The sequence below is a fragment of the Mesocricetus auratus genome, unplaced genomic scaffold (assembly GCF_017639785.1).
Source record: "Mesocricetus auratus isolate SY011 unplaced genomic scaffold, BCM_Maur_2.0 Super-Scaffold_100676, whole genome shotgun sequence".
NCBI lineage: Eukaryota > Metazoa > Chordata > Mammalia > Rodentia > Cricetidae > Mesocricetus > Mesocricetus auratus.
Window position 1 is genome coordinate 103,467,753 of NW_024429266.1, and position 21,620 is coordinate 103,489,372.

Sequence of the window (21,620 nt, forward strand, 5' to 3'; positions counted from 1 at the left end):
ATGTCAGAAGAGGGCATTAAATCCCCTGGGATAGGACACTAAACACGTGTCCTCTACAAACGCAGTTAATACTCTTAACCAGAGTCCAGCTCTGGTTTCCTTTTATGGCTAAGTAGTATTCCATTGTCTGGATTAATTAGATCTGCTTGTCTGTTGCAGGAGAGTTGGGATATTTCTAGGAAAAAATACATGTCTAAATGAGATTAACAGCCATCAGATGAAGAACGTGACTAAAAAATGGTACAGCCTGCACACCTGGGCATCTGCTCAACAGAAATCGAGATTCCTTCACACATGGACTTGAAGCAAATAAGGCTGACAGCCTCCTTCATAATTATTAAGTTCTTGTCACTACAGCAGATACTCTGAACTGGAAAGTTGAGGTGGGATGTGTGTGTGTGTGAGGATTTCAAGGTCAGCCACTGCCACTTCTTAGGGTCAGCATCAGGCAAGACCACATGGTGCCTTACAGGACAGGGGGACAGAAGCATTGAGATGGTTCAGTGACTGATGAACTAAGTGCAAACCCTGGAATCCTAGAACACACTACAAAATTGACCCCTGACCTTTACACACACAGTGTGTCACACATGCACGCCCACTGTGACTCATACACAGAGTAGCAATAGTAAAGTTGGCTTTATAAGAGCTAGGATTAGCTAGATCCATATAGCAGCACACACCTTTCACCTCAGCACTCAGGCAGGAGTAGAAACAGGTGGGTCTCTGTGAGATCGAGGCCAGCCTGGTTTACACAGAAAGTCCCAGGTCACTCAGGGCTACATAGAGAGAGCCTGGTCTCACAACAAACAAAAATAAATAAATAAATATAACTGTGAATGGTAGTTCACAGCTGTGGTCCTAGCACTCGAGATGTCAAGGCCAGAGGACTGTTGGTTGAGGCCAGCCTGAGCTACCAAATGAGGTCATATCTAAACTTAATATATATATTAATATATATATCCAGATCCAGGGGATGTGTGGTTCACAGACACATATACAGAAAAGACAAAACACACACATCAATAGTAAACTGGTTCTGGGAGACCGCTCAGAGGTTCACAGCACTGGCTGCTCCCGCAGGGAACTTGGATTTAATTCCAGCACCCACATGGTGGCTCACAAGCATCTGTAACTCCAGACATAACGAATTTGATGCCTCCTTCAGGACTACATGACACCATGAAGAAAACTGGTGGCCAAATACACATGTAGACAAAACCCCCATTACATGTGCTAGTATTTACTATGTTGGAATATATTTAAATACTGTATAGGGGGCTGGAGAGATGGCTCAGAGGTTAAGAGCACAGACTGCTCTTCCAGAGGTCCTGAGTTCAATTCCCAGCAACCACATGGTGGCTCACAACCATTCATAATGAGATCTGGCGCCCTCTCCTGGCCTGCAGACATAAATGGAGGCAGAATGTTATATTCATAATAAATAAATAAATCTTTAAAAATACTGTATAGGGCATTATATTATATAATATATACAATAAATTTAAATATAGCAGGGCGGTGGTGGCACATGCCCTTAATCCCAGCACTTGGGAGGCAGAGGCAGGTGGATCACCAAGTTCAAGGCTAGCCTGGTCTACAATGTAGACTATTATTTAAGGTGTGTGACTTTGTTAATGCTGCGCTTGAGTAACTCTGTAAAGCTGTGTTACTGTGCCTGTCTAAAACACCTGGTCGTCTAATAAGAGCTGAGCACCCAGCCAATAGCAACGCAGGAGCAAGGATAAGCGGGGCTGGCAGGCGGAGAACCAAGGAAGAGGATACGAGTAAGAGGATGAAACAAGTCAGGCTAAGGCCCTGCGTGTGAGAAAAATATATTACTACAGGTAAGTTCCAGGGCTACTCAAAAAAAAACCCTGTCTTGAACACCACTCCCCCCAAAAAAAGAGTTGCCATGGTTATGGTGTCTCTTCACAGCAATAGACACATATAACATAGGCAACATATAAAACAGACAAAAGATACAAACTTACGAGTCCCAAACACCAAACCTAACATCCATTGATGAGTGGATAAAAATGCCAGAGTATGTTCATGCAGTGGAAAACTATGCAGCAATCAAAATGACTCAATTGTGCACAATATAAATTCCTTCAACACTGTGTTAAGAGAACCTAAAACATGCAAGAGAATGTGCTGCTGGGATTATAACTCCAACAAAACATTCCAGGAAAAGGCAAGGTTCGCCGGGCGTTGGTGGCGCACACCTTTAATCCCAGCACTCGGGAGGCAGAGGCAGGTGGATCTCTGTGAATTTGAGACCAGCCTGGACTACCAAGCAAGTTCCAGGACAGCCTCCAAAGCCACAGAGAAACCCTGTCTCGAAAAAGAACCAAAAAAAAAAAAAAAAAAAAAAAAAAAAAAAGAAAAGGCAAGGTTAACTGGAAGGAAAGATGATCATGGCTGTCTGGGGCTGCCGGTCCATTGCAGGGAAACTGTAGTGAGCGCTGGGATAGTTTGTGTCCAAGGTTTAGGAATGGGAGTGAGGGGCCTCTGGTAGCCACCAGCTAGCATGCAGACCGTTAGCCTTTTTGGTCTGAATTCTTGAGACAGCCTGGCTCTGTAGTCGAGCCCAGCCTTGAACTTTTTATCCTCCCGTCTCAGCCTCCCCAGTGTCGGGACAGCAGGAGTGGACCTGGTTCTGTAGTTAAGAGCTCTAGTGGGACAGAAGCCGGAATCAGCCAACCCCGGAGCTCATAGCCCTGAGGACGGCCCAGCCCAGTCGAGTCTGGGGTAGGTCCACCTGCAGCCCCAGTTCCCCGGGGAAGGGGTGTCTGCCCACCCTGTGACTGGGTGACCACACCCGAGCGCTGGACGTCCCCTCCTGCTTCTGTAAGAGCAGGCTCTGAGAGTGCGCACGAGGCTCACCTGGGGCACCAGGCTGAGGGCTTGCTGCAATGGCAGGTTGGGCGCCCTGGGACTGAGGCTGCAGCGTGTGGCTCCCCCTGCTGGCCATGCTCGGAGCGGTGCCTACCTCACTAGGTTGACCCTAAGCTTTTAGGCAACTTTGTCAGCTAGATAGAGGCACAGGGAAGCACACAACATCCAGGCTCTTTTCCCTTGAGCCACAGTCTAAGTAGCCCAGGCTGTCCTGGAACTCGGAGATCCTCCTGCCTCTGTCTCCCATGGCTGGGATTCAATTTACTACTTCATGTGTATCCATGTTTTGCCAGCATGTGCGGTGCCGTAGGAGACCAGGAGGGGGCGTCCCACCCACTGGAACTGGAATTACAGTTGTGAATCGCAGTGTGGGTGCTGGGAACAGAACCTGAGCCCTCTGAACAAGTAGCAGTGCTCACAACCATGCAGTTATTTCATGCCCTGATATTAAAAGTCAAAATCATTGCTGTGGTGGAGCACTACTTTAATCCCAGCACTCTGGAGGCAGAGGCAGGAGGATCTTTTGAGTTCGAGGCCAGCCTGGTCTAAAGAATTTCAGGACAGCCAGAGCTACAGAAAGAAACCCTGTCTCAAAATAAGCAAACCCAGCACTGGTTTATGTCACACTAGGGATGAGGCGGTACTGAGTTCAGGTTCAAGTACTTTTCTATGTATAGGGCCCTGCAGTATATCTGCGCTACACCCATCCAAGCCAGAAGGGGACAGGCACACATCCACGGACATGGCCAAGCCCATGATGACTCGTTCCCAAGGCAGACACTCTAGGACAGGGTAGCCACTACAGGGAACCTCAAAGTGTCAGCTGTCTTAGCTGGCTTTTAACTCTGATTACCCTGCCCGTGCCCCTCCACCAAGTGTCAGGGTACCATGCTTGACAGCCCCTGCCCTCTCCATCCTCCTGTAATTACAAAATGGAATTTCAGCTGGGCTTCGTGACACACCACTCAGGGCTGAAGCAGGGTCGCTGGGTTCGAGGCCAGCCTAGACCGTACACTGACAACGTTCTCGGAGGGAAGAAACAACCCAAGGGACATGGAGTCACATGACTGCCGTACGGTGAGGCTCATCCAGGGGCGAGCTTGAGATTCTGTGGCTCACTCTCGCAAGAGACAAGATGCTGGATGGACTGTTACCTGGGAAGCCTTAAGACACTGTGACTACTTTCTGGATGTACGCCTTGGTTTTGTTTTCTGAGCCAGGGTTTCCCTGTGTAGCCCTGGCTGTCCTGGAACTCACTCTGTAGACCAGGCTGGTCTCGAACTCAGAGATCCGCCTGCCTCTGCCTCCCGAGTGCTGGGGTTAACGGCGTGCGCCACTACCACCACAGTCCAAGAACACAAAGCTTATACTTGAACATATTCTAGTTTTGCCCTCAAAAATGGGGATCTTTATATAGGTGGGTGGGAGTCCTCAAGGGTGGGTATGGTTCCATCTCGAGGCACCACATAGCAGGAAAGAACTGACTGAAGAGAAAGTTCCCATACATGTTATGGCCTTTCAAAACAAATTATTTTAAAGATGGGGTTTATATAGCCCTGGAACTCTGTAGACCAGGCTGGCCTTGAACTCAGAGACCGCCTGCTTCTGTTTCCCAAGTGCTGGGATTAAAGGTGTGCGCCATGCACAGTCAAGTTATCACGGCCGCTAACTCAGATCAGGAATTAAATGGCTGGCTGGGTATGCAGACAGGCACAGCTGAAGTCAACACGGGGTGTCCATCCTCACCAGCATGTCTCCCTCCAGTGGTCACCACTGTAGCCCAAAGACATGGATGACCACCAAGGAAGGTGGTCCCCAACATGAAGGATCAGATGATCAGGCTCAGGGATTACTCACCCTGAACACTACACAACAGGCCAAGGTTGTTCCCTGTGGTCACTGACAGCACCTGCTCCACTGAGCCGGTGACCCCACAGCCATGGGTCTGTGGGCTGCGAGCCTCCCACCGCCTCCCCGGCCTGGTTGATCCTGTTACCCATGGAAACTGACAACAGGGGAAGGTCGGGGCAGCCCGCTGGCTGCATGGTCAGAGAGCAGGAACCCATTTCCCCCACTGGCACAGGTCATGTCCGCACAAACCTATCAGTAGCCTGTGCCCAGCATTAACCCAGAGGTCGCCATGTGCACCATATCTGAAGGGCCTTGCTGTGTCTCCTGAGTGCCGGGACAGACCGCCCCTCCAGGCTGTAGTCTGTTTATCATAGGGTCAGTAGGACTGATACCGGAGGCCAAGTGTCATTCATCCGTGTCTCTTTATTACCCAGGCGGGCATTGCTGTCACCTGAAAGCAGACAGCACTGGCGGAGGGGCCCATCTTCCTACTGGCTACCTACAACACACAAGGCTGACACTACCTGCCACACAGCCTGACGCCACCACGACCTTTGATCTTGCCCCTCCCCAAGAGCTGAGAGTGGGTGTGGGGATACCCACATGGTCTCACTCACTGGACAGAGCCACCTGATCAAAAATGGTCCTGCTCTGGTGGCTGTTTCAGGGCTGAGAACATGGCCTGAGGTCCAGAACTGCCTGCCAACCCTAGACCCTGAACTCCCACGAGACGAGGACAGAAGGGAAGGGTGGCCAGGGTGGCCACGTCTTCTGCCCAGGCTGAGGATGGGGCCGGACTGGACACAAAGGGGCACTGGCTGTCAAGACGGGAGGGGAAGCGGGGAAGGAGACAGACGTCCACACGTGGGCAGAAGCTACAGGCCTCTCCTGCGTCGCATAGGCCACTGGGACAGGGCAGGCAGGGGCACCTGCTAGGACCAGCAATCCAAGTGTGGGCGCAAAACGCTGGCATCCGGCTGGGGCTGGCAGTGCACGCTTCCCAGGGGACTGAGAGTCAGCTGTTCAAGTCCCTTTCACCGGGCAGGGTGGGGCTTGAGACCCAGGGACCCAGGCTACACCCCGTGGACCCCTGTGCCCCCACCCCTCAGCTTCCCTAGGTGCTAGAGGAACGGCTGCTGGTGCGTAGCTGTCGGCTGATTCTCTTCCAGGAAGGTGCGGGGTCAGCAAGAATACAAAAACAGGAGGGGCGGGGTGGGGGTGAAGAGAAACGGGGAACGAGTCCGTCTCATCATGCAGGTCCAGTTTCTCTTTCCTGGGCAGCCCAACGGAGAAAATGCTAAAACACCAGGAGGCCAAAGATCGATGGGATCACCACACAGACAGCTGTGAAGAGAAGCCAGGGCAGTGAGAGCCACGGCCAGACTAGGGCCCAGTGGGGAAGGACACTCAGGGACACCCAGGGTCACTACTGTGGCTTCCAAGAAACAATCAGCGGCTAAATGATGAAGAGACACACCTGTCACTCAACACTCTTGGTACGAAAAACCAAGCATCAGGACTGGGGGATGCTCAGTATGTGAGGTGCTGACTCCCGACATCCGAGGACCTGCATTCGGTCCCCAGGAGCCATGTGAACAGTCAGGCACTCTGGCTCATGGTTGCAAAGCCAGGGATGGAGGTGGGAACTTGGAGAACGCAACAAAACTCTACACCAGCGACAGCCTAAAGGCTGGGGTCTGGGCCAACACCGAGGTTGGCTGTGACTGTAAATGTGTGCCCGAGAGCATACACAAAGGCATGAATGAAGGGATAAGGGGGCGGGGGTGTGGCCAGGGCAAAGCCTCTTGCACAGAACAAGGCCCTAGGTTCATCTGCACCACTGCAATACAGTGACAGCAAGCGGAAGTTCTGCACAGGTTGTGCCCGGCAGCTCTGGACAGACAGACAGACAGACAGACAGACAGACAGACAGACAGACAGACAGACAGACACACACACACACACACACACACACACACACACACACACTCATTGCCATGGCGACAGGAAATGGACAGGTGAGGACAGGACCCCTGATGGCTTTACCGTCACTCTTGCTGTTCCTCGTGGCTGGCGCTGGGCGTCCGGCTGCGTACCACCTGGCTCCGAATCTGTTCCACGAACTCCGGGTTCTGCTGCTGCATCTGCTGTGCGAATTGCTGGCCCCTGTGGAGGTCCAGGAGGCTGACTGTGCTCTCCGTTCTGCTGGGACCCCTCCCTCATGCCCTCCTCCCCGCCCCTCTTACCCCTGGGATGTGAGCGCCCCCCACAACCCCCAGCAGCACTCACGCCTGGATGAGGCTGGCCAAGTCACTCTGTGCTGAACTGCTGCCTGGGGTACCCAAGGGGTTATGGCCACCAGAGATCATGCCTGACATCCTGCAGGAGAGAGGACTAAGCACATGACCCCGGCAGCCACTGCCCTGATTCCCACAGTCGTGACATGTGGCTGTCGTTACTAAGTGTAGGGAGCTGACAGGAAGGGTTAGCACAAACATTCAGTTACAAGCATGAGGAAGTCCCGTGGGGCTGGAGTGTAAAAGCAGCCCCCGCCACTCCTCAGCAACACAGCTGACTCTGGGCTCCGACCCGGTGTGCTCACAGCTGACAGTTGTCAGAACAAATGGCTCATGACACTCTGAAATATTGCACAGCCCTGAACGGGAGGCTGTGACACGCGCCATAGCACAGGCAGAGCGCAAGGACTCTGTTAATCAACAGCCAGACCAAAAAGGCCCAACACGACACTGGGGGAGATGCCCACAGCAGGACAGCACAGACACAGACACGGGAGGTATCTGTAGGTACTGAGGTCTGGGGAGAAGACGGGGTGACGGCTCATGTGGACGGAAGGCTCTGTAAGTAGCACACAGTAGCATGACAACACGGTAGTGCATAATCCACCCAGTTTCTTGATTAAAGATAAACTCTAGGCTGGGCAACACATCACACTTATCTAGCACTATCAGTTCAAGGTCCTTTGGTCTACATCAAGAATTTCAGAACAGCCGGTCGGTGGTGGCGCACGCCTTTAATCCCAGCACTCGGGAGGCAGAGGCAGGCGGATCTCTGTGAGTTCGAGGCCAGGCTGGACCAACAGCCTCCAAAACAATACAGAGAAACCCTGTCTCATAAAAACCAAAAAAGAATTTCAGAACAAAAAAAGTGTTCCAGGACAGTTGGAGGTACTCAGTGGGACCCAGCCTCAAAATGCAAATATTGGGCTGGAGAGATGGCTCAGAGGTTAAGAGCACTAATGGCTCTTCCAGGGGTCCTGAGTTCAATTCCCAGCAACCACATGGTGGCTCACAGCCATCTAAAATTCAATCTGGTGCCTTCTTCTGGCATGTAGGCAGAACACTGCATATGTGATAAATTAAATAAATCTTAAAAAAACAAACAAAAAACCGTAAATGTTAAGTAAATTTTGGCTTTCTCTTATACAAAATAAATAAACACACACACACACAACAACAACCACAACCACAACCACCAGACAAAAGAAGCAACTTTGGCTTTGGTTTTTCGAGACAGGGTTTCTCTGTGGCTTTGGAGGCTGTCCTGGAACTCGCTTGGTAGTCCAGGCTGGTCTCGAACTCACAGAGATCCGCCTGCCTCTGCCTCCCGAGTGCTGGGATTAAAGGCGTGCGCCACCAATGCCCGGCTTTGGCTTTCTCTTATTAAAAAAACAAAAAAACAAATTTCTGGACAGTGGTGGCACACACCTTTACTCCCAGCACTCGGGAGGCAGAGGCAGGAGGATCTCTGAGTTTGAGGCCAGCCTGGTCTACAGAGTGAGCTCCAGGACAGCCATGACTACTCAGAGAAAACAAAATTATAATAAGGGATGCAGAGATGTTCACGGTTGGAGCACCGGCTGCTCTCAGTCATCTGTACCCATTCCCAGGTTATCTGACGCCCCGCCCTGGCTTCGCTGGGCCACACACACAAGGACAGCAGGAGCAGTGTCACTTACAGCTGCTGCAGCTGGGGACTGTTCATTAAGCTGGAAGCCTGAGAGGAAAGAAGGCAGCCATGTCAGGAGAGGCCGGGCCTCGGTCACAATGGCCCCATGCACGCCCCTCCCTCCTACTGACACCAGCCCTCACGCAGCCCAGGCCACTGCAGAGCCATGCCCCAGCCCCCGTGCTCTGACACTGTCAGAGCATATATAGCTTCGGCTGTTCTGGAACCTTCCACCCTCCTGTCTCAGCATCCCACTGCTTGGCTCTTAGGACTGCACCACCGTGCCCAGTAGAGGTGAATCTTTCAGGGTGAAAACCACCGCTCAGCCCCAAACAGCCACGTTTGCCCTGTGGAGCCCCCAGACTGAGCAAACTAAGCTTTAGTCACAAAGTGTGGCTGGCAGGAGGGCAGTGCACAGCCCAGACTCAGACAGGTCTAGAGCAGTCCTGCCCTAGAAGTGACACATTCAGCAAAGACATTCGACCTATCCATGCTGGCTGAGGCTGCGGGATGGCCATGAAGGAAGGCAGCACCACAGGCTTGCGGTCCTACAGTGAGGCTCCTGGGGCCCTTTCCCTGTGGGTACTCGATGTCCCCTTGGACCCCTTGCCAGGAGGTAGGCTTGGGTCGCGGGACCCTGACCTGGGAGCAGGGGCTGAAGGCACTTGCTTACCATAGTGATGAAGTGAGGGTTGTTTAGCAGGCCGGCGATGTCCAAACTGCCCACGCCTCCCGTCTGAAGGAGAAGCATCGGTTAGTGGTGTCTGGAGCCAGGCTGGCCACTCTGGGGAAAAGCCGACTAGCCGCAGCCCTCGGGGTCTCGGAGGTTCTACACCATTCAGGGAGGGTCCTGCCAGGAGCCCCCAACAAGCCTGCCTGTCACTGTGAACCCCCGGGCAGCCTGTACCCCCCGCCTTGTCTGTGCCTTTCAACCTGTCACCACCACACAGACCACAGAGGGTCCCTGCTGCATGTTCCACGTGGACCAGTGTGGCCTGCTCTGCCCTCTGTCCCAGAAAGCCATCCCTGCCATCCCAGGTGCCCTCCCAGAACAGGGGCTCCAGCATGGCCTCCCGTCACCCTGTGGGATGGGCTCACGGGACTCGGCGCCTCCCGCAGTTTCAGCTCTGCAATCTTGAGGTTGGACTTGTACGTGTCATTCTCGGGGTCCAGGTCCAGGGCCTTCTTGTAGTAAGCCACAGCCTCGGCGTGCTTGTTCAGGCTGGACAGTGCCAGGCTTGGGACAAGAGCAGGCAGGTGAGCCGCAGTGCAGCCGATGGGACACAGTGCCATCCCCACTCTGGGCACCGTATGGGCCAACGCTGGGAACCAGCGTTCACAGGGGCCATCCCTCGGCAGAGCCCAAGGAGGGCAGGGAGATTATGCGTGTTCCTGTCACCAGCTCTAGCCCACATCTGAGACTCCTACTGAGGGGACCTGGAGGATCCGAGACTAAATCTCCCAAAAGAACAAAGGGATGGGGCGTTGGTAGCACAGCCTTTAATCCCAGCACTCGGGAGGCAGAGGCAGGTGGATCTCTGAGTTCAAGGCCAGCCTGGTCTACAGAGGGAGTTCCAGGACAGGGTCAAAACTGAAGTGAAAGAGGGCCAGAGATAGGGACACTATCTTGCTCACTGGGGAGGGCTGGCCTGGACAGAAGCTCCCAGCACCTGCGAGTCAGCTGCATCCCTACAAGTACCTCGGGGACGAGTCTCCCTGGTGCTGCAAGCGCTCTAGCAGATCAAGGCAGCGGGGACCAGACAACTGCTGGCTGCACTCACCCCATGCGGCCATAGGCCTTACTATAGCCTGGGTCGATGCCAATGGCGCGCTCGCAGTCCTGCACGGCCCCCACGTAGTTCCCCAGCTTGCTGTAGGCCGCGGCTCTGAAGAGAGGGACACTCAGGCTGGTCTGTGGCGGGGTGATAGGCGCTACACCCCAGCCCCCTGGGACCACTGAAACTCCAAAGCCTACCACAGGCCTTGGGAGGTAGACAGGGCTATGTGAAGCCCTGCCTCAGATAATAAAAATCAAAAGGAAAACAACAGCATGGGCGAAGACAATCGGACAAGTCTCCAGCTGTCTGGCACAGGGCTGCACTCCCCGCCTGTCAGGGTCCTGTATGAGAATCACGCGACCCCAAGAGACCGCCTGACCCTCACTCTTCCCCGCGGCAGCCACCGTGCCCCTGGTACCTGTTACAGAAGTAGACAGCGTTGGAGGGGTTGAGCTCAATGGCCTGGCCATAGAGGCGCACAGCCGCCTCAAAGTTCTCCAGCTTCATCTGCTCGTTACCTGCAGCGCGAGAGAGGGGCCCAGGCTACCACCAAGCCCTAGCACCTCTGTGTTAAGATTCCAAAAGGGAGAGCCACACCTGGTGACACTGGGGCTTCTTCCTTTCAGAGAAGGGCCATGTGTCCCAGGCTGGCCTCAAACTTAGGATGCAGCCAATTCCTGCCCCGGCACCACACTCTGGACAGAAGCCAGCTTCACACAAGCTGGGTGAGGGCTACGCTGTACACCCCCAGGGATACGGCAGTGCTGGCACATGGCAGGCCCACTGTGGTGTCTGGGTGACAAGGACAAGAATCCAGCCTGCACAGGTCCATTTTCCATGCAGAGCCAGGGACATGGAGGGTCACCCACCTCCTAGGAGCCACAGATGGACTGCAATACAGGGACTGTGGTCTGCCTGAGCTTGTGTCTTTTGGGGACTTTCCTCAAAGTTAGTGTTCACACAGGCTTTATTTTCCCCGATTTAATTGAGACAAAGTCTTGCTCTGTAGACCACACTGGCCTTGATCTCAGAGATGCACCTGCCTCTGTCTCCAGAGGGCTGTGATTGACCAGGCTTGGTCTCGAACTCTCAGAGATCCCCTGCCTCTTTATTATCGTTTTTTAAAAACTGATTTGTTTTGAGGGTCTTGCAATGGAATCTTGGCTGGCCTGGAATGCACGATGTAGACTGGGTTCATGAATGCTGAAATAAATGTACATTTTATTCTGCGTTAGGTATGTGCGTATGGATATGTGGGTGCAGTGCCTACAGAGGCCAGAAGAGGGCACTGAACTCCCCCAGAGTTGGACATGGAACCAGCTGTGAGCTAGCTGCTTGACAAGGGTATGAGAACCAATCTTAGGCCAATGCGAGAAGAGTGAGTTTTAACCCTTGCGCCATCTCTCCAGCACCCCACAGATGCACTTTTAAAAGCACCCTCTGCCCCTCCCCCTGGCCACCGCGCCGACCACTCCCTCTGGCACCTTGCAGAGGCCCCCATGGGGACGGCTGTCTCCCTCACCTTCGGTTTTGAGGCGCTCTGCCTCAGCGGAGTCCTCCTCAGAGGGCGGCGTCCTGTCAGGGCCCCTCGGGTCCTGGGGCGTCTCCTGCTGGGGCAAACAACCCTGGGTGTCCAGCCAAAACTGCGCTTGCAGGATGCTACCCAGTCCGTCAAGCACCAAATGCCCACACACTGCCATCTTGGTGCGGCTGAGGAAACCCAGGCTCACCTTGCCAGCAGCAGCTGCTTCAAATATCTCTGGCAGGGTCTGGGGCAGAGCTAGGTCACTGTCCTCCACTGTCACCCCAAAGGCTGTCTCCAGACACTGGATGGCAACTGTACAGGAGGAAGACGCGCTGACCTCTATGGAGTGCGGGCTCCCAGCATGGGCAGAGCCCACAGCAAGTGCTGCCATCTCCCTTTTTCCTTGAGCTTGGGTCTCAGTAGCCCAGGCTGCCCTCAAACTCTACACAGCCGAGCATGTCCCAGAACCCCTGGTCCTCCTGCCTCTGCCCTGGAACAGGGTGTACCAGCACACCTGGTCTGAGCCCGGGACTTCAGACAAGCTAGGTTTTCTCCACCTACTGAGCCCAGCCCAGCACCCGGAAGGCCCCGGGGCACTGAAGCTTTCGTCTCCGTAACCTTAGAGGCCGGACAGCAGCAGGCACACAGGAGGCCTGAGATGGGTGACCTCGTGCTCTCTGTGGGGTCACCATGCTGAGGCTTGGCCTGACTGAGTCATCAGCACCTACCCTGAGAACAGGGTGACATCCATGCTACAGATCTGCCGCTCCTGGGGCAAACTGCCATGCTGGCCCTAAGGGCCCGGCACCAGCTGACTACCACTTCATGCCTGAGACAGGAAGTGAACAGCTTGGGCTCCCGGAACCTCTGGAGCCGACCGGATGTAGCAGGTAAGTCAAGCACACAGAGGCAGGAACAGAGGTTCAGAGGCTCAGAGCAGCAGCCCCTCAGGAAAGGAGGCGTCAGGCACGCCTGGCCTCCTGCAGGCTGTGGTGCACTCCAGGCCAGGGTGGGCTCTGGGGACACAGCTTTCTTTTGAGTCATTTCTACTTACAAGCTAGGCTTTGGTGGCGTCTGTATCTTGGCTTATCAGGCATCCTTTATCTGAGCCACACAATGAGGAACGCACAGGAGGCCACCAGCAACTAAGGCTGCCCCAGGAACAACTGTCCCCGTGGAGCGTAAAGGGGGGTAGGTCGGGTTAGATGCTGGCATCGGGGAGGCACAGTAAGGACAGACACACCAGGGTCTCAGGAGATCGGGACTGCACCTTGGCTGCCAGCAGGGAGATGACGATTCAGCCCACAACCCTGAGGGCCAGCAAGGGAACCCAGGGTACCAGTGGGGAGCTGGGCACCCGCCACTCTTCTCACGAGCCAAGAAAGGGGACAGACGACCAGGCCAGGCATGCATGCATGCCAGCAGCCTCCCACGAGTGCTGACAGGCTGGGACGTCCTGGGCCCGGACAAAGGCTGGCAGGGCAGCAGCCACACCTACCCTCCAGGCTCTCCTGGGCATCAGGCGAGAGCCCACCATTCCGTAGCTGGCCGTGCAGAAACTGGATGATGGCATAGGCCAGGCGCTTTCTGTTGTCCATCTCAAGGCTGCTGAGGTGACACTGCTGGCTCAGGATCTGTGGGGACAGCCAAAGTGTAGGATGCGGAACCAGGGATTGAGACCTGCCCTTGACTTATGGGTCCCTGGCACCCAGCCACCACAACTGGTCCAAGAGCACCAGCCAGTCCTAGTATCAAGGCCACTAGGCAGAGCCTTCTATCTGCTCGTGACAGCTGGGAACACCATGGCGAGTGGCTGCAGACCTGTCTGCCACACAGAAACGACTGTCTCACAGGACATGGTGCTAGGGATGGAAAGCACGCCCTGAGCTGATAGTGTGGCCTCCAGGCACTGTTTCCTCAGTTTACCCTGTTGCAGCATGCCAGCCCATCTCCCAGGGCCAGGTGACAGGGGCTGTTTTCTGGAGCCCCAGGGCTTTGAGGGGTCTAGCTCCTTGATGCCCCCATACCCAGAGCTTGGCAGGTGCTTCAGTTCACCAGCCCTGGTCCCCAAGACACCTGGTGACACTACATGGTGACACGGGGACATCTCTGGAGGCAGCAATGAGCTTGAAGAGGAAGCGTGTTTGGACCCTGGCACAACAACAGACACCATATGACGGAGGCAAAGGGACCTGGGCAACAGCAGCCCTGGAGGTGGGGAGGCAGGAAGGAAGACGGCCGCGGGCATGGGACTCTGCCATGACAGTTCAGACGTGTGGCCTCCAATCCAGGGCAGAGCATGACCACACGACAGCCACGCGACTCTCCTCTAAGTTCCGCCTCAGAGGTCAGGTGCCACCCCTGTAAAGTGGGGTTGACAGAAGCCTCACAGTCATCGCGCAGTCAAGGACTGTCCTCAGCCAGAGCAGGTTCACACTTGTCCCTGATGCCATGAGCCCTCAGCACAGACGCAGACGCATAGCACTGGGGGACCTCCAGAGACCAGCTCAGTATCCTGAGCCTCACAGGTCTTCACGGGTGGTGGGTTAAGAGAGGAGGGCCTAGATCCCGGAATGGAGAAGGCATGCGGGGCAAAGCCCTCTGTGGCTTCCCAAGGAGTCCCTCCCACCAGGCCCTTGCCCCATCACATCTGGTCATGTCTGCCTGGCACCATGGCCTCTCAATACCGTCCTCTCCACTGACCAGGACCACACGGGCAGGCTAGCTATCCTGTCCCTCCCCAGGCACACAGCAGCCCCTTTAGCCGTGACCTTCATCCTGGGCACGCAGGACATGCTCTTAGCAGGGGTGGGGTACTGGCCATTGTCCAAGTGCTCCAAACACGCCTGCTGGACCCCGGCCTGAGGACACATCCTGGCTGTCCCACAGTGGCTGGCACTTTGCCATGCTTTCAGCTCCAGACCAGTGATCAAATAGCACCTGGAAGAACACTCTAGAAGGCAGCCTCAGACGAAACCCAAGAGGGATTTCTCACCCTAGCACTCTGGAGGCTGAGGCCAGAGAACAGCAAGTTCTAAGCTAGCCTTGGCTATGGTAAGACTCGATAGACAAATGAGGTGGTAGTGCATGTCTTTAATCCCATCTCCCAGCCAGCCTGGTCAACAGAGGGAGGTCCAGGACAGCCAAGGCTACACAGAGAAATTCTGTCTTGAAAAACCTTTAATCCCAGCTCTCAGTGGCAGAGGCAGGCGGATCTCTAAGTTCGAGGCCAGCCTGGTCTACAGAGTGAGTTCCAGGACAGCCTCCAAAACAATACAGAGAAACCCTGTCTCAAAAAACAATAACAAAACAAACAAAATACAAAAGCAAAGTAATAAAAATAGGGAGCCAGCAAGATGGCTTAGTGAATACGGAAGCTTGTCACCAAGCTGCAAACTAAATTTCCTCCCTGGGTCCCACAGGGAGGAGAGAGGCCTGACTCCTGGACTGTCCTCTTGGCCTCCATGCGTGCACTATCGTGACGCATACACGCACACAGTGTGAACACCAGGGCTGGAAGACGGCATAATGAGCAGTGCCTGTTGCTCCATAAACACAAGGGTCTGAGCTCAAATCCCTAGCACCCACGTAAAAAGCTGGGCACGGGGATGCCCTGTAACCAGGGCTGGGGTGGAGAGGGGGCTCTCTGGAGTTCACTGGCGGGATGGAGACTGAGCAAGGGAGACAGCGTGTGGCTTCTGCATGAGGGAGCTGGAGACCAGGATGGCCCTGTGGTATAGTATGCCTGGTGAGAAGATGAAGAGGACCTGACATGCCAGCTCTGTGACAGCACGGGTCTGTTGGCGAGCTGCCACAGTCCCTCAGACAGTGATGACTGACTGACGCGCTGTGTTCTGGTCATGGTTCACACGGCCTCGACAAGCAATCCCCCATCCCTCCCAGCTGTGAATCAATGATGCTTTAGACTACAATTCCCACCCCTGGGGGGTCCAGCACCTGACAGCCATTATCTCCCTCTGAGCTGCGAGCACCCCACCCCCACTTCCCACACCCCAGGCATGGAGGGTTTGGGAAGCCCTGGCTGAGGGACAAGGCTCTCAAAAGCCTATTCTCCCAGAACAGTGAGGACTTTGAGAGTAGCTGCCCACCACCCAGCTCAAGTCTGGTCTGTGGGGCACAGGATTGGGGGGGTAGGCCATAGCCCCAGGGTGCTCCTGGGTAAGCAGCCAACACCCCTCAGTGTTGTCTCTGCACCCCCTCTCCCCACACCCCTTCTTACCCCCTTTCTTTCTGAGACAGTGAGGCCATGCAGCCTCAGATTCACGGCCCGTCTCAACTCCCCCTGCAGTGTGGACACTATGCTGTGCCTCACCAGACCCAGCTCACTAGCACTCACACAAGGGTGTGTATTGCCACACCCGCTCACCCTTCATCTCAGAATCAAAGTCCAAGCCTGGGGTCTCACTGGGTACTAGCAGCTGCTGAGCAAGGGTAAGGCCCTGAGTTCGGATCCCCAGCACCCACCTAATGCCTGGTCATGGTCATGTGTGTGGGCGACCCTGGCGCCAGGAGTACCCTGTCTCAAGGGAAGAAGATGGAAAAGTCCTTCGGTCTACACAGCAAATTCCAGACCAGCAAGGGCTACATAGTAAGACCCTGTCTCAACAGCAGAGCTCACTAATGCTCCCTACCTACGCCCCTGTCCCAGACAAGTAAGCTAAGAAAAACGGTGAGCCCCAAAGTCAGGGATGTCACCTCAGAGCCTCATACAGGCCCCCAAACCACAGCCCGTGTCCGTCTGCAAGACAAGCCGGTGTCAGAGAGCACAAAAGCCCCACCAGCTCCCTGGCAGACCCTGCAAGTGCTCCTGCTGTGGAGAGAAGGGGGGGGCCACTCTAACCCTCGGAAACTCAAGGGTGGGCCCTCCCCCTCCCCTCCCCTCCCCCACACCTGATAAAAACAGTCTACACTGCCCAGTCCTACCCCACGCCCAAACCTGAGGCAGCCTTGGGCGTCATCGGGGCTGCGCACCCCAGAGTTCACGGAATAGTGAGCTGCATCCACACCAGTGGGTGGGTGGGTGGGGTGGGGTAGGTGGCCTCCTTTCTTTGGCTACCAGTTTCCTTACAGAAGTGTAACAGACCAGAGCTGTGATCCCAGCATGCAGGAGACTGAGGCAGGAGTTGACCTCACCCTCAGAAAACACAGTGGATGGCAGGGACACTTAAGAGCACTTGCTACTGTTGTGGAGGGTCAGTTCGCGCACCTGCATGAGTCTCGCACAAGCCCTGGAATTCCAGCTCCAGAGGGTCTGACGCCCTCTTCTGGCCTCCATGGGCACTGCATGCACACACACACACACAAATGTACATTAAAGAAAAACAACAAACAGACTAGAATCTGGTGGTGCTCCATCGTTGCAGCACTTGGGAGGTGGAGACAGGAGGATCAGGGGTTCAAGGTCATCCTCAGCTCCACAGCCTGAGAGCAGCTGGGCTACATGAATTCCTGTTTTAAGTATAAAAATGTAGAGCTGGAGCCGGGCGTTGGTGGCGCACGCCTTTAATCCCAGCACTCGGGAGGCAGAGGCAGGCGGATCTCTGTGAGTTCGAGGCCAGCCTGGTCTACAAAGTGAGTTCCAGGACAGCCTCCAAAGCCACAGAGAAACCTTGTCTTGAAAAACAAAAACAAAAACAAAAACAAAAAAAATGTAGAGCTGACTCCCACACGAGGACCAAGGAGTACAGGGCAGGGCTCTGCAGGGGCTGGCATGTGACATGGGCCAGGGGACCCTGCCTGGAAGAGTCTTCCTGGGCACCCAGCTAACAAATGTGTGCAGCACGCTCTTTGGGGCCACTGGACACGCAAGGCTCCTCCCACTCCAGCCATCAGCCCAGCATGCGGGAGGCTGTCTCCCCCTCCCAACAAGCTCACAAGCCAGAGAAGTGCGGCAACTTCTCAGCTAGGACACAGAAGCCTGGTGAGGTCCCTGGACTGGGTCCCGGTGGGCAGAACTCACCCAGCACACAGGAAGCCCTGGAATGAGGGGACCCTGTCTCAAGACAAAACAGAAAGGGCTTGGAATACAGCTCAGCTGATGGAGCCAATGCCCAGACATGAAGCAGCGGCTCCAGGATAAGCCCGAACCACAAAACGGGGTGCCCACAGTCTCGGGACCCACATAATCTGTGCAGGAGCCTCAATACTGATAAGCCACTGGGCTAGGGTTTCGCCTTAACACTGGAGCTCACGATGTAGCCCAGGCTGAACTCAAATTTAAGGCAATCCTCATGTCTGCCTCCTGAGTGCTGGAATGACAGGCATACTGCATTATTGGTGCGTTCATGTATGCACCGGCGCGAGCGCGTGCGTGTGCCTGCATGCGTGTGAAAGTGTCTAACCAGGTCCTAGCACTTAGGAGGCAGAGGCAGGCGGGGAGGATTTCTTTGAGGAACAGGCAAGCCTGGTCCACAAAGCTACACAGAGAATCTCTGTCTCAAAAACACAAAAAGAGGGCTGGAGAGACGGCTCAGAGGTTGAGCACTGGCTGCTCTTCCAGAGGTCCTGAGTTCAATTCCCAGCAACCACATGGTGGCTCACAACCATCCGTAATGAGATCTGGTGCCCTCTTCTGACATGCAGGCAGACATGGAGGCAGGATGTTGTAGTCATAATAAATAAATTTAAAAAGAAAGAAACAGGAAACAGTGTCTGACCCTGGGACACCAGGCTGAACAAGGTAAGGCTGGCTATCCAGAGGCCCCGGGATCTGCCTATCTCTAGTCTCCTGCACTGAGATTGCCACTTGTGGCTTTTTTTTTTTTTTGGTTTTTCGAGACAGGGTTTCTCTGTATTGTTTTGGAGGCTGTCCTGGAACTCGCTCTGTAGACCAGGCTGGTCTCGAACTCAGATCTGCCTGCCTCTGCCTCCAGAGTGCTGGCATTAAAGTTGTGCGCCACGACCACCCGGCTCACTTGTGGTTTTTTACACGGGTGGGTGTAAGGAATGAGTTCAGCATCTTCCCCTCCCCACTGGACCAAGTTCCTGGCCTCCACTCAGTGCCAGAAGTCTGAGCCCCTTCAGTTACAGCGATCACTAGTGTCCCCAGACAATCCCAGGGTTCCTGGGGACAAGAATGGCCAGATAAAAACCAGAGTCAGGAACAGACCAAAGCAGATTAACCAGTGGGGACCCCGTGTCCTCTCCAACCTTCCACCAAGGCTGACAGGCCTACAGGATGCTAAGGAAACTTAGGGCCATTCACCCTCTGGATGATAGAGACATTCACAACAATTTCAGTTGGCTTCGTTGTTGCTGTATTTGCACTTTCTTGTTTGTGTTTTGGTTTTTCAAGACAGGGTTTCTCTGTGGCTTTGGAGGCTGTCCTGGAACTCGCTTGGTAGTCCCTGCAACTTGAATTTCCTAGGTAGCCCAGGCTGGGCCTTGAAACTCTGCAGCTAGCCCAGGAATTTCGGGTGATGGACGAAGAGCCGAGCATTCTGCTGCCCTCGGGTGCTGTCTTTTTGAGCCAGTGTACAGTCCTGGCTGGCGCGGAACTCAAGCCGATCCTCCTGCCCCAGCCTCACGGCCGCTCCGAGAGGGCAAGCGCCCGGGCCCAGTACGCACAGCAGGCAGGCGGGGCCCTCGCCCTTCGCCCACCCTTACTTTGGTGCCCGACAGCACCCGCACCGCTCGCAAGGGCGGCGGTGACCACGTCCGCTGAACACAAGGAGGAAACTGAGGCTCTGAGCGGGCGACAGCCTGAGCAAGGTCACCAGACCGGCGAGCGGCGCAGCGGGGTGACACCGGAGAGCCGAGGGTGGCGAGGCACGCCACACCCACACGCCGGCCTTCCCACGGGCAGGAGCGCCCCGCACGCCGCCTGACTCAGTTTCCCCGCTGCGCCGCCCGCTCACGTGACCGGTGGGCGCCGGAGTCCGAACCCCCTTCCCCTCAGGGGGCTCCCGAGCGCCGCGCATGCCGAGCCCCGGCCCCCCACGCCCCGCGGGGCACGGGGGAGCCCCCGACTCACCTCTCAGGCGACCGAAGCCCCGACCCACCGACGGCTGCGCCTGCGCACCGCGGCGCGGGCAGGACCCGCCCTCAGGCCCACGACGCCTGCGCAGAAGGAACCCATCGCCTCCGCGTTCTGGTGCTGCGCGTGCGCCTAAGCGCCGGCTGAGCCACGAAACGGAAGTGACGTAACACGGAGGCGGGCACAACCGGGTCGTTGGAGAAACTGACCCCGGAGGCGCCCGGAGGACCGGAAGTCGGCGTGAGAGGCCGCAAGCGGAGGACCCCAGTGACGCCGGGTGGGTCACGTGGCACGGAGCCGGTCACGTGCTGCAGCTCCGGCGTCACAGCAGGCGGTCGGAGCTGCTGACTGTTGTTCTGCTTTTTTCCTTTTAGGTTTTCAAGACTGGAACTCGCTCTGTAGACCAGGCTGGCCGCGAACCCAGAGACCGCCCGCCTCTGCCTCCCGAGTGCCCGGAGCAAAGGCTGCGCCACCACCGCCCCGCTCGCCCTTCGCTGCAGCCCAGGCTGAACTCAAGCCATTGCAGTCTCCATGGGCATTAGTGACAACCTGGTCCAAGACAGAGAAATCCCATCTTAGAAAAATAAAAGTTTATGGCCATCTCCCTGCATCAGCCTCCGAGTACTAAAGTCAGCCTTCTGCCCTTCGCCGTGTATACACACCGTCGATGTGTGGTTACGCTTGCTACAGTAAGTGTCCCGGGTTGTTTAGGGACTTGAAGTGTCTGGTAAGGCAGGATAGAAAAGCCACACACACCTTTGAGGGACTTGAGAAGAGACAGGATCCTGTCACCTCTGTTCAAGGCTTTTCTTACTTCCAGGCTGAAAACATACTATTTTTTAGAAATCTTGCCAAAAATTCCATTTACAGGGAAGGGACGCAAACTTAGATACACTCTTTTGCAACCCTGGGACTTCTGCTTTTCATTCATCCGATTGAGTTTAACTGCCAACTTGGCACAACCAGAATCACTTAGCAAAGAGTCTTCCTGAATTGTCCAGACTCCGTTGGCTGGTGGACCTGTCTGTGGGGAGCTGTCTTGATTAAATCTGACCTGAGAAGCCCAAGCCACTGTGTGTTGTGGAGTATTATTTAACTTGGCAAAAATGTGTTACATTTGTTCGTGCTGTGTTTGTTAACTCTGTAAAGGTCTGTTACATCTGTATCACCCCGCCTGCCTAAGGCTCCTGATTGGTCTAATAAAACCGGAAAGGTCGGTAGCCATGCAGTAGAGGGATAGACCTAGGCTGGTGGGCAGAGGAAATGAGGAGGAGGAGGGAATGAGAGGAGGGAGAAAGAGAGGGAGACACTTGGGGCTAGCCCCTGGAAATGGAGCAGGCCGTACAGAGCAAAAGAAAGGGAAAAAGCCCCAGGGCAAAGCACAGACGAAGAGAGACGGGTTAAGTTATAAGAGCTGGAGGGACAGGCCTAGGCTAAGGTCAGGCACTCATAACTAATAGTAAGTCTCCAAGTCATGATTTGGCGCTGACGTCTGAGAAAGCCTGCTACAGCTGTGGGCAGCAACGTTTCCTAGGAGGGGAAAGGGGGCTGAGAGGAAGCTCGAGGAAAGACGCCGTACCTGGCTCTTTCTGCCCTTGACTGT

General features: G+C 55.2%; 1 protein-coding gene across 2 annotated transcripts; it reads right to left on the minus strand.

Moving 5' to 3' along the window:
- Positions 1-5,155: 5,155 nt before the first annotated feature.
- Positions 5,156-20,129, minus strand: Sgta (small glutamine rich tetratricopeptide repeat co-chaperone alpha). Of its 2 annotated transcripts, none has more exons than XM_005083275.4 (12): positions 20,015-20,129; positions 13,520-13,655; positions 12,227-12,333; positions 12,019-12,103; positions 10,915-11,014; positions 10,500-10,604; positions 9,817-9,955; positions 9,392-9,454; positions 8,729-8,766; positions 7,042-7,131; positions 6,799-6,918; positions 5,156-6,096 (listed from the first exon to the last, which is right to left on the minus strand). In XM_005083275.4, the coding sequence occupies exons 2-11, from the start codon at positions 13,617-13,619 to the stop codon at positions 6,801-6,803; spliced, it is 945 nt and encodes a 314-aa protein (XP_005083332.1). In that variant the 5' UTR covers positions 13,620-13,655; positions 20,015-20,129; the 3' UTR covers positions 5,156-6,096; positions 6,799-6,800. The 2 variants fall into 2 exon arrangements, with proteins under 2 accessions (XP_005083332.1, XP_005083331.1); XM_005083274.4 differs by having other exon boundaries at positions 12,019-12,106.
- Between the last annotated feature and the right edge of the window lie 1,491 nt (positions 20,130-21,620).